At 32.0% G+C, this 13323-nt stretch overlaps 3 protein-coding genes across 4 annotated transcripts in view; 1 reads left to right on the forward strand and 2 right to left on the reverse strand.

Moving 5' to 3' along the window:
- Window positions 1–418, forward strand: part of LOC106339195 — a 2859-nt gene extending 2441 nt beyond the window's left edge. The window contains exon 5 of the mRNA XM_013777992.1: window positions 13–418. Within this exon, the coding sequence (XP_013633446.1) occupies window positions 13–418 (406 nt within the window). The remainder of the gene's footprint in view (window positions 1–12) is intronic.
- Window positions 419–8712: 8294 nt separating this feature from the next.
- On the reverse strand, window positions 8713–11475 carry LOC106342120 (G-type lectin S-receptor-like serine/threonine-protein kinase SD3-1). 2 transcript variants are annotated; one of them, XM_013780961.1, is made up of 2 exons: window positions 11326–11475; window positions 8713–11066 (listed from the first exon to the last, which is right to left on the reverse strand). In XM_013780961.1, the coding sequence occupies exons 1-2, from the start codon at window positions 11459–11461 to the stop codon at window positions 8815–8817; spliced, it is 2388 nt and encodes a 795-aa protein (XP_013636415.1). In that variant the 5' UTR covers window positions 11462–11475; the 3' UTR covers window positions 8713–8814. The 2 variants fall into 2 exon arrangements, with proteins under 2 accessions (XP_013636415.1, XP_013636416.1); XM_013780962.1 differs by having other exon boundaries at window positions 8713–11217; window positions 11326–11413.
- Window positions 11476–12240: 765 nt separating this feature from the next.
- LOC106341192 (putative nuclease HARBI1) lies at window positions 12241–13317 on the reverse strand. Its single transcript, XM_013780001.1, has one exon. It carries the CDS (start codon window positions 13315–13317, stop codon window positions 12241–12243), a length of 1077 nt encoding a protein of 358 aa, XP_013635455.1.
- Between the last annotated feature and the right edge of the window lie 6 nt (window positions 13318–13323).

The raw sequence follows: 13323 nt of genomic DNA on the forward strand, positions 1-13323 counted from the left end.
TACACCATTCAGACCGGCATGCGTTTCTCCGCCTCAACTTGCCCATCATCGACTCCGGAAGAAACCAGAAGAGATCGCCGGACCGCTCGTTTCGCCAGAGCTCAGATACCCGCAGAGCCTCCGCCGAAACCACCTATTTTCCTTGCTTTTACATCATGTCGGAGGTCTTTCTCAAACCATCGAGATATCCCCCGACACAACCAAACTTCCAACCACTAGAGAAATCATCGTTCTACCCGCACTGTCAACACGCGGAAGAGATCAATCGAAACACGAGATCATCTCCGCCTTTGAACCGCTTAAAACCCTAGACGCGCGCATCGAGAACCACCTAATTGTTGACTTGACCGACTTCACCTCGGCGGAGAGCTTCATCATCAAAACGAGAACTCCTCCGCCCTGTCCCAGAACCACCTAGACAGTAACCACTTCTAGCTTCGCACTAAACGAACAATAGTAACCTTGACCCAAAAGCTTCGGGTTTCTCATCGGCAGCGCGGATCTATGAAAGCATCCGCACTCCGTCACCAAACCGGCGAAGGTAAATCTATGGAAGACTCCCTTCCCGAGAACTTGAACCGGCGTCGGCGGAGCTGAAGGAGCCTCCACCCCCCGGAGAAAAGCCGGCGACGACGGATCTGTGGTAGCCTCCATCTCCCGGAACCACAACTCGAACATGCAATCCGATCTTCTCACGCCACGGCCTCCACGCGAGCGCGTCGTCCCTCCAAGCGAGGAAACCACCTTGGATGATGGCTCCAATCCAGAGCTCCGACAAGGCACTCACCTAATCATCTTTCATCTATATTAATCCATCTCCTTCCCTCTCTCTTTTCTTCAATCTCAAATGGATCGTCTCAAGCTTTCTCTCTCCGTCTTCGCTCTCCTTTTCAACGTCGTCTCCGCTTCCTCTGACGGAAACGAAGGCGATGATCTTGTGATCAAGCAAGTGGTTGACGGAGGAGCCGAGCCCAATGTCCTATCCTCCGAGGATCACTTCTCTCTGTTCAAGAAAAGGTTCGGCAAGGTCTACGCTTCCCGCGAGGAGCACGACTACAGATTCTCCGTTTTCAAACCCAATCACAGGCGAGCGAGGCGTCACCAGAAGCTGGATCCCTCTGCTCGTCACGGCGTTACGCAATTCTCGGATCTACGAAAAGGGGGTTTTGCAGAGTATTTTTTTAGACACGAGGCTAAAAGGATGATAATTCCATAGGGATTCTATCCATTAAAATTCTAAACATATATATATATATTATATGTATATGCAATTGTGAAATCCATAATTTTATGGAAACCCTAAACTAAATTTTTTTAAATATTTGTTTTAAAAAAATTTTGGTGGAGATTTTCATAAAATTACGGACTCCACAATTACATATGCATATATAATACATACATATACATATATATATACACATATGTTTAGAACTCTAATGGATAGAATCTCTCATTAGAAGTGCTCTAAGTGATGGACCGTTATAAATTCTGTATAATATATATGTTGGTTTAGTTCCTTATTAGCTTTTTTTTTTTGAAAAAACTTATCAGCTTTGTTCATATGTTGGTTTAGTTACTTATTAGCTTGTTTAAGTTTCACTTGTATGTAAACTCTATCTTGTACACATTATACGCTTATGAATAACTAGCGTTTAACCCATGATTTGCAATCGCAAAATTATTTGTTGTTTCACAAAACTATAATTTACCAAAAATTATAAGCGCTGAACATAATTTATTTATTTATAATATTGCATGTACTTTATATTTAAATTTGTATACATAATATATTTATAAGTAATTAAATTATATATTTAATGTGTTTACGCTGGTTTTAATTTTATTTATATGATTTAGCTTTAAAACAGAGTAATTCTATTTCGGTTTAGTTAAAAAAATTAGTGTTATTATTATATAAAAACCTGCAAAAATCAAAATTATAAAAAATCTACTATAACCAGATCCATCATATGATGGAATAATAGATATTAATTTTATTTAATAGATATAGATTGACCTAATTTTTAATATTATTAATTTGAATTATTATTTTTGATAAATTAAAATCAATATTAATTTTTAATAGTTGTTTATTTATTCTATTACTTAAATTAATAAACATGTATCTATCATTAAACTTTAAATAAGAAAAATTAAAAATATATTGATATGCAATTTTCACAAGAGTATCTTTTTAGTTAAACGAGTTAAATGTTGATCAAATTTAATATAATATATACGTTGTAACTTTGAATTATTATCTTTCATAAACTTAAATCAGTATTAATTTGTAATAATTTTGTAAATCTTCTTTTACTGAAAATTATTATAAATTTTATTATATTAAAAAAATATATCTATCTTTGAACTTTAAATCAGAGAAATTAAACATTTTAATTGATATGCAATGTTCAAAAGAGTATCTTTTTAGTTACAAACCGAGTTAAATGTTGATCAAATTTAATATGATGTAATAATTTTAATGATATCCTAAATATATTAAAAGTTAATGGAATAAATTGTAATATTTTACATAAATTTTAAATTAGTTTCATATTTATACTTTCTTTTTAATAGTATAAATATTTTCAAATATTTTTATTAAATTCAAATGAGTATCTTTCATACCTGATAAGTTTCGAACGTTACACACTTACCTTTAGGGCAGAATATTGAATGTGTTTTTTCAATTTATGGCCTGACTGGTTCAAACGCAGCGGTTGCGGTTGCGGTTGCGGTTGCGGGAGTTTGCGGATGCAGGTGGTTGCGGTTTCTAGCGGTTTTAAGAGATTTGTACGACTGGTTCTAGCGGTTGTTTCGTTTGCGGGATATTTACGACTGGTTAACTAACAAATGCAACAGCGGTTAAGTAATAAATTAACAATATTTATGTTTTATAAAATTATAAAAATATCAAAAATCATAATATTATAATAAATATAAAAATATATTTAGAAATTTATAGTTTTAAATTTTTAAAAATTATAGAAAATATTTTTATTTTTATAATTCCAATTTAAAATTTTTTTTGAATATTTTTATTTTTGTATTTGTATTGTTTAAAACAAAAGAAAAAAAAGTTATCATCCTGCAACCGTCCGCAACCGCAAACACTAGCTGGAATAAGCTTTTGAATTTATGAGGTTTAGAGCGGTTTAGAGCGGTTTGAGTGATTGTTGCAAAACGCCACCAACCGCAAAAGCTGCGTTTACGGGTGGTAGCGGAAAAACCAGTTACACCCTTAATGTATGCTGTCCTACCACGAGGGATGATTGCGAGATAGATCTTGATTGGACAAAAAGTTTAGATTTTTGGATACAAACGAAAGAAATAATAGAAATCGGGCCCTTGATTATTTAATGGTAATCCCTTTAAAAAAACTTCTTCTATATTTTTTTGAAACAATTTTTTTTTTGAAAACTGGCCTATTTTTGAAACAGTTGCTAAATAATTAATACATATAATTAGTTTTAGCGATGACAAAATAAAAAATATAACCACTAATAATTTTGAAGATCATAAAAGAATATTTTATCTCGTTATGCCCAAAATCAATAATGTCTTTGAGCTTTAGATAAAAGGTGCCTATCTTAGAGTTATAAGACAACTACAAACATTTCATCTCTAATAAAATTTAAAAATAACATTATCCTATCAAATTTAATATATTGTGATTACACCAATTTAGTATACTATTCGTGAGTCGTGACATCAAATATTTTTTTTTCATATAATTATAAATATATTAGTATTATTAATTAGCTTTAACTCATAACTGAAAACAAAGTATCATACTATTTTCTTTTTTATTCAAAATATTATTTTATTAATATTTTATTTAATAATATAACTAAATGAGTATTATCAAATTATAACAAATAATAAATTATTATGTTTTCATTTTTAATTAATTTTAAATAATATTTAAATAAGATAAATAAATCAATATAAAAATTAAATTTAAGAAACAATAAAAATTTTAGTTAAATAATGAAAATAAAATTATAAAATATTAACAATGAACATAAAAAATTAAATGTGATAAAATATAAAATAATGTATTAAATTATTAAAGCTAATATATATATATACAATATTAATTTGCTCTAGAATTTAGGGAGGTTATTGGGAAAAGAATTTTAGAGGAATTACAAAATTTTGAGAATTCATTGTTATTGGAACAAGAACTTTTAAAATCTAGGTAAAATTCATTGTTATTGGGATGCAGATTTTTAAATTTCATTCAAAATCTTTTGTTATTGGAAAAGTTGACTTATGATGGATTTAACAATTCTATTAAAAAAATTTGTTATTGGAATGTAAATTCTTTTTATTTTTACTCATAAGACTCAACTTTGAGAATATCTTCTGCACCCATAAGATTTCTAAAATCTATGTTATAAAACTCACACATATAAACTCACAGTCTAGAAGGATGCTTCAAGAAGAAAAAACAACGGAAGTAAAGCTGATAAAAATCTTGAACAAAATTGTAAAAGAAGATGTTAAAGTGGTGATGATGCTATTCGAAGTGTTTTTGCTTTCATCGATGATGTTATTCACTCATACTTTCATCATATATCTGTAGAAAGCTAATGTAATATATTTCTTTTCCCAGAAACACCGTAGACATAAATCATTGTTCAATTGGTAGTGATGCAATTCAAAATCAAGCTACTAAAATTGAAAAGTTTCTAGAAAGAGAGATTTGTTTATATTACCTTATAAAGAGAATTTTTTTGAAAAAAATATATTATGCAAATCCATAGCATTCAATATAAATACATACAAAACATTTGCTAGAAATTCAGAAGATATTTGTTAACTCTACTTAAATTTTAAGAATCTCTCAACTTTTAAAATTATTAAATTCCATTCAAATTCTTGTTCCAATAACCCCCCCCTAGTGTTATGATAGAATACATGTGCAAAGAAGATCCGCAAATTAATGTGCCGATATTGTGGAAGCCCCATTAGTCCACTGGTTTGACTAATGGTTCATTAATGCTTCTACACCCAGAGGTCTAGGGTTCAAACCCAAAAAAACGCAAATTATGCATATTATAGAGAAAAAGGATCGCAAGAGGTCTTCAGCATGGTGCAAAGCATATCATCGAACATGGATCTCATAGGACGGCTCGGAGTAACGCAGTTAGACGTGTATTCTCATCTGGTGGTAGAATTGTCGGTTGTAAAATCATCTATGTAATATTTCTCAGCGTTGTAATAGCATAATTAATCAGACGTTAAAAAAAATGTGCGGATATTTCAGCACACTCAGTAATGACAAGCTGTATTTTTTACATATTTATTTTTTACATGTGCAAAGGAGATCTACCTTGGTCTATTTATTTTGTTTTCCCATATTTTTTACAAAATGACTTGGTATTTCTTCCACCATGTGCAATAATATTTTTTTTAAAATTTAGTAATATTGAAAAATAAAAATTTACTATTATTATAGATTTTATTATTTTCTTACCAATATTTTAATATTTGATTTAATTAATGATAAAATAAAGATAAAATAAACAATTTTGTTTATTTAAAATTAAAATTAAAAAAATATATGTATATATTTAAAATTATAATCTTATAAATTTATTTTATCTATTTTTTTGGACAAAATATATTAAATAAACTTGTATAAAATTAATTAAAAATTTCGATATAAATTTTTATGATTATCAAAAATTAAAACTAAATAATATTTTAAAAATTTGTAGATATTACGATTAAACATTTATAATTTAGAAACAAAATTTTAAATCTTTTTTAGCAATAAATTTGTGTAATTATAAAAAAAAAATTCGAAATTTGAAAATTTCTATTATTATATTAATTAATGTCATATTTGAATAAAATTACTTTAAGGATGATGTATAATTTATTATTGTATTCTACAAAGATTACCAAAATTTTAATTAAGCATTAAATTTAATTGTTCATGTCACATTTAACCATAAGCCATATCATCAAATTCTATCATCCATTTGTCACATTTATTTATTGAAATTGATTGTAGAGATAACATGTGTCAAAATCACTTTGTAAATAATGTCTAGGAGATTTATGCACGACAATTCGTAAATAAACAAATTAATTGACACAAAAAATTTTACTGCTAGGATTTGAAACGAAGGATAAAGTTTAACACCAAAATATCATATTTGGTATAATTATATCACTAAATCTATATTATTAAAAATAAAGTATATTTTGGTACTGTTTAGAAACATGAATAACATTATAAATTATATTATTTTTTTGGAAACATAGATAGTATACTTTTAGTAATTTTATTAATATAATTACATTAATTTTCTTTTTATATTCCACTCAGTTTAACAATTTCATTAATTATATTAATTTAACAATACATCACATCAGTAATTATATTACCATAATAATAATAGTGCATATTTTTATTTATTAGTTAATCAACATTAACTTTTTCCCAATTATAAAATCAAAAATGTAAAATAACTGGGTTTTGCCTATGGTTAACATTCGGTTTAGTTTGTTCTACAAAAACTTTTTTTTTTATTTTAGTTTCAATCAGTGAAAAATTACGTAACCAAAAACATAATTCAAAAGCATGTTTTTGTGAATACAATAATAACTTAAATCAAAATAATAAAAATGTATTGCATTTATTGTCATTTAATTTTCACTCCATATACTTAGAGGGGGTTATTGGTAGTTAAATTTTGAAGGAGTTATAAAATTTAGAGATTCTATTGTTATTGGTTTATGTATTCTTACAATCTTATTAGAATCCTTTGTTATTGGTTTATGGACTTTTAAATTCTATATAAAATCTTTTGTTATTCAAAAAGTTTAGTTTTTATTGATTTTTTAATTCTAGTAAACTCTCTTGTTATTAGGACATAAATTCTCTCTAGTTTTACTCATAACACTCAACTTTATAAATATCATCTATACTCATAAGATTTTTAGAATCTATGTAACAAAAAACACAAATATACAAACGCAAAAAGTTGTGTACATTTTTGTTGTCATATGAAAGATAATTGTAAAAAGAAATTTAAAGATAAAAAAATTATTAAAGATAACATAATCAAGAATCATGAAAAAATCGTAGGTTGACCTTATAAAACTTTAAACAAAAATCAAACAAGACAAATTCAAATATTAAAAAATAAATAAAAATTATTTTTAAGATCAAATAACTATATTTCTTGAAATTAAAAAAAATTAAGTATTTTTATTGAAAGATAAATCTGGAAAGAAAAACATATATGAAAATTCATGCTATTCAATCATAATCAATGACAATTTATGCAATACATATGGCAAAAATTCATCAAATTTTGTTAACTCTTAAAAATATTTGAACTTTAAAAAATTTCAGATTCCATACAAATTCCATTTCCAATATGCCCCCCTTATTTTACTAAATAGAAAACTCTTTTTATTTCACTTAATTTATCCAAACACATAGAAATAGTCTTTTTTATTAGTTTATTAAATCGGTTAGACATGAACATTGACAATAAATTTAGTTACGGGTTATTCTTTTCGGGTATCATTTGAATATTATAAATTTATGCGTGGGTTTTGGGTTGGATCTTTCTGGGTCTGGATGAGTTCGGTTCTGATGTATAGGAACCTAAAGATATCTAAATAACAAATGTATCTGAAACAGATTCGAATATTTGTACCAAAAATATATTTTGAATATAATTAGTTATATTACGACTTATCTAAAATATATAACACTAATTATGAAAAACATATATTAATGTATAAAAATGTAATAACAATATATGTGCATTAATCTAAAAGTATTGAAATGGGTAAACAAATTAGTTGGTGTATATTTGTGGTAACTCTAAAAGTTGGTGTATTAAAGTGGAAATAGATAAATAGTTGGTGTATTTTTACGGAATTTTCCCTCTCTAGTTTGATATTATAGTTGGACTTAACTTTAAGAAATAGTAGAATCTACACCTTTGATGCGACCCAACAAAATGAACCAGTGCTTAGGTATACAGTTTACTGCTTGTGAACCAAACAAAGGAATGCCACCTTACTTACTGCTCAAAAGATTATCAGTTAGTTAACCAAGTTGCAAAGGTTTGCGAACATGTCAGAATGACAAACCACATGTTATGTCAATCAGTGACCCAAGATTAGCCCAATTATCAAGCCCAAGATTTGCCATGATCCACAAGCCTATCAACAGAACCAGGCAAAACACACTTTCCTCTTTTTTTTAACAGCATCAAAGACTAGAGGCTTTATTGATAAAGCATTAGCATAAACGTTATTTATCCAATAAATAGTTGTTATAAAATCATTTAGAAAAATATTTACTAAATACGAATACTTTCCTACTAATTTCTGGTAAATGCTCTTATACGAAGCTTTTAGAAAAACATTTGCGTTTATAATTTATAAAATTAAAAAAATATATATAATTAATTCATTTATTTGTAAATTGTAAATTTTATTTTTAAAATAATATTTTTCGATACAAACATAATTATTAAATTATTAAATAACATAAATTAATTATATATCTTTAAAATTATATATATATATATATATATAATAAAATATTATATACTAATTTTTATAATAATTTTAAATAGCATATTGTTCTACCAATCATTTAATCAAACAGTTTAGCAAAAAATACAGTTTCTGCAGTATACTGCTACTGTTTTATCATCTAATATGCCAATCAAAACCTAAGTAAAACCTTAATAAAAAAAGAAACAAGAATCATCATCATCCTTCACTACAACTTGTTAAATCAGATACCTCAAACTATACAAACACTTAACTTCACTCTCTTACAGATTCATACAAAGACTGACCAGACCCTGATGAGTTACTCGGCGATGATTTTACACAACCAAAAGGCGGCGGCGGTGGATCAACACACAATGTACCTTCCAAAACCTTAACCACTTCCCCCATAGACGGTCTCAACCGCTCATCCACCTGAACACACCAGAAAGAGATTCTCAAAACCCTCTCAAGCTCCTCTACATCAAAACCACTTTCTAAACTTCTGTCCACAACGGTTTCTCCCCTCCCTTCAATCCATTCTCTGTACACCCACTCCTCCTCATACCCACCAGTCACCAAAGCTAACACCATTTTCCCAAAATCCTCAACGTCTTTATCAGCAGCACACGAGCCAAATCCATATTCTGTCAACTTAGCTTCAAACTCCTCACCTATCAGAATGTTCCCAAGGCTCAAGCTCCCATGACTGACGAACTCTCTGCACTCCGAGTGGAGATAGAAGAGAGCTTTCGCCACGCTTAAGCAAACATCGTTTCTTCTCCTCCACGTTAGGTTCTTAGCGTGATGGTCAAGTAAAGACCCGTTCTTCGCGTATTCATAAACAAGAAACCTCTTGCCACGTTCGCAGCAGTAGCCTTCAAGCTTAGCTAAGTTCTTGTGATGCATTGTCCCAATCTTCGCCGCAGAGCTTCTAAACTTCCTCTCCTCTGTCAACGCCCCTTCAATCTCTTTAACCAAAACAAGTTCGTTCTCGGACATAACTCCCTTGAACATCTTTGGTCCTATGTTATCCTCAAAGTCATTAGTCATCTCCTTGATCTCATCAACAGAGAACACAACCACTCCTTTGGGGTTTCTCACCCGTTCAGCTCTCTTCACAGCTTCCTTCTTCTTCCTCTTATAAACATACACAATGACACCAACCTGGAAGGCAAGAAACAACACAAACGTAGTGGAAGTTACCCCGAGAAGACAAGAGAGACAGACACTATGACTCTTCTTCGTCACAGTCCCCACTACTTCCCTCTTCGAAGGATCAACAGCCACTGGGTTTAAACACGTTTTAACATAAGACACCGAGCTAAGAGACGGATCAGAGTATCCACTAACGTATCTAGTCAGCTTTATCAGACACTGAGGCTTCTCCACATCGTTCTTGTAAGTAACCGCAGTGCAAGAATCATCCTCCAAACACATCTTCTTGCATCTCAGTGAGCTAATAGGAGATACAACAGAATCATTAGCCGGATAGATCCCATACAACTCCATGTTCTCGAACGTCACCATTCTGAAACTAGACTTGCAGCTTAGCTTCTGGTAAGGCGTCACGCACTTGGATGCAAAGGTGTTGTAAGGACAAGTGCACTGAGAGTCTCCTGAGCCGTTAAAGGAGCAAACTTGCGATCCGCAGGTGGCGAAGACACGGCACTGATTCTCAACAGCTTGCCAGACAGTTCTCCAGGACCTTGAAGACTCATGGAACGAGTACATTCTGAGGTTACCGTCCCGGTCTAGTCTAAGGAACCGGAACTTCACTTTGTCGTTGTGGTCTTCTCCAAAAACAGACCAAACAGGTTTAGTAATGTCTTGATGAGAGACAAGAAGAGCTCCCTCTGGTGTAAGAACAGCACTAATGTTCTTGTACTTGACTGCTTCTTGGTTGCTGCTTGACCAGAAAGTGATGTTACTCTCCCACCTCAGCTCCAACCTCCCTGAACCCACCATGTGAAGGCTGTAATAGCTAGACCTAGAACTCTCGCTAGCGGCTCTAAGCATCTCAAAAGCCTTCAGCTTTTGGTTCGGAAGTAGAGTGTCAGCAGGAGTGTCAAAGCTCTCCCAAACAATCTCCTCCTTACCATTCAACAACACAAGGTTACCATCGTCACCTAGCAAAGCAGAGGAAACAGATTGAACAGAGAACCGGTTCGTTTTGCTGGTCCAAACCGGTACACCCAAAGAGTAATCAAACAAAACCAAATCTCCATCAGGGCTAAGCTCGAAGTAAGAGGCGTTGTCTGAAACGGAGACACCAGCTCCAGCAACCCAGACGACTCTCCTTTGATCAGAGGGGATGGATTGGGAGTTAAACCGGATACCGACGCTAAACCGGTTAGGCAAATCAGGAACGTTGAAGAACCCTAACGCAAAGTCTCCGTTTTTAGATACCCACGAGGCGTTTTCTTCACCAACCACGAGCTTGGAACCGAGCTGAATCTCTGAAGCCGCGAAGGGGAGGAGGCAGAGAGAGAGAGAGAGGAACAGAGCTCGAAGAAGAAGCTTCATCTCTGTTTTCATCTCAGCATCATGAGAGAAAAGAGAAAAGATCTAATCTTGAAATGTTTGGCAGGTAATTAAAGGTCTCACCTTTGGACCCACATCAAGTTTTCAAATCATATCTTAGTATCAAAAACTTGACCGGAGCAATTAAAGATTCGACTGTAAGAACAGAGACTTTAAGCTTTTAAAAAATGGGACCCAGGAATGACAGAGAATGAAGCTTTGTAATAATAATATGTAAGAGGAAGACAGAGAGGAGGCACTAACCCAGTAGCAGGTAGATGAAGAAGTAGACAGAGATTGGAAGAAGGAGATAGCAAGTGGTTGTGTGGATACTTTTGAGAGAATATCTAAAGCGGTTTTGGCTAGTGTGAAAGAGGAAGTGGTTTTTAAGGGAAAACATTTTGTGAAGAAGGCTTTAATTGAAGTTTGTCTTGTTACCGTTTACGAGTTGTCTTTTTAAAGAATGCAAACAAAAGGAGTGTTATTACAGGAAGATAATGAGGATTTACTATAGTTTTTGAAACGAGTTTAGACGATGATATTGATAATAGAGCATCAATAATTACAAAGTTAAAAAAAAAAAAACTCATAATTACAGTTTACGAAAACCAATAGTTCTACTAGTGATTTGATAAAAGAAAATAAAGTTGTTGGATTTTTTTTTGACATTATTTAAATAAAATATGTCACATTTATAATTAACACTCTTAGACTATATACAATAGATTCAACACACAACGCCCTCCACATCATCTTCTCTTTCTTCCACATCAGTTTCTCTCTCTTCCAACTAATAATTCAACACCCACTCATTTTTTATACTCTACAATGGTTTGTTTAAAATAAAATTCAACACCCTACCCTACAATTTTTATTTTCCATTTTTTTGTTTTGTTTTACATCTTTTATTTTGTAATTACATATTAATAATTATTATTAGTTTAAATTAAATTACAATACTTAAGAGCTATATAAATGATTAAATAATTTATGTTTAATTTTATAATTTTAATAAAAATATCAATTATTTAAGACATGAAATATAAAGAATTATTATTAAAAAGTAGAATTACGAAAATTTAAAATTTAATACAATACATTAATAAGCACACAACACAAATAATAAAACACATAACATAATTAGTACAATAAACACAACTCACAAACTTGGAAATCTTTCTAACCACGGAACATGCTGAATTTTTGCCATATGTGTTTGACTAGATCTGCTTGCAGTTCGTGATGCACATTTGAATCCCGCAACTCAGATCTAGCACGCACGTGATTTGCAAATGAAGGTAACACTTCGGTCGAGAATGGTTGTGGGGCATTAGATCCACTTGCCTCAGATTGATCATAATCGGTCCAGAGTTGAGCATATGTATCTCGTTCATCCTCAACAATCATATTATGCAATATGATACATGACCTCATTATGATAGCCAAATCAGAAATTTCCCACAAGCGAGCTGGTTCCCGAATGATTTTAAATCGAGCCTGCAGCACTCCGAATGCACGTTCAATGTCCTTCCGACATCCCTCCTGAACTTGTGCAAATAACTCGTCTTGTTCACTCTGTGGAAGCCTAATCGATTTGACGAAAGTAGGATAAGAAGGATATATACCGTCAGCTAGATAGTACGCCATATTGTAAGGTCGTTGGTTCACGAAGAAGTTCACTCTTGGAGTATTTCCTTGTTCAACATCATCGAACACTGGTGAACGATCTAGAACGTTTATATCGTTCAATGTGCCTGGACATCCAAAAAAAGCATGCCAGATCCATAGATCATGGGTTGCGACCGCTTCAAGAATAACTGTGGTAGTTCCCTTGTCTCCCCGAGTATATTGTCCTTCCCACGCTTTAGGACAATTTTTCCATTCCCAGTGCATGCAATCAATACTCCCAATCATTCCCGGGAACCCTCGCATTTCACTAACATGCAAAATTCTTTGTAGGTCATCTTCAGTTGGGGCTCTCAGATACACTTGCTCGTACAATTGTATGATTCCCTTACAAAACCTACGCAAGCACTCCAAAGCTGTTGTACCTCCAATTTTGATGTATTCATCAACTGCGTCGGCTGCCATACCATATGCTAACATCCGCATGGCTGTGGTACATTTCGCTAGTGGAGATATACCTTCTTTATTAGCTGCATCAAATCGTTGAGTGAAGTAATCGTCACTTCTTGATAGGTCCTCTACAATTCGGAGAAAGACATGTTTCCGCATCCGAAATCGTCGACGAAACATTGTATC

This window comes from Brassica oleracea, chromosome C4 (genome assembly GCF_000695525.1).
Source record: "Brassica oleracea var. oleracea cultivar TO1000 chromosome C4, BOL, whole genome shotgun sequence".
NCBI classification, from domain to species: Eukaryota; Viridiplantae; Streptophyta; class Magnoliopsida; order Brassicales; family Brassicaceae; genus Brassica; species Brassica oleracea.

Coding starts and splice junctions, on each gene's coding strand:
- LOC106342120 (XM_013780961.1), bottom strand. CDS start 11,461: ATGTTTTCCCTTAAAAACCACTTCCTCTTTCACACTAGCCAAAACCGC. Junction 11,067..11,325: donor CTTCATCTACCTGCTACTGG/GTTAGTGCCTCC, acceptor AGATGAAAACAG/AGATGAAGCTTCTTCTTCGA.
- LOC106341192 (XM_013780001.1), bottom strand. CDS start 13,317: ATGTTTCGTCGACGATTTCGGATGCGGAAACATGTCTTTCTCCGAATT.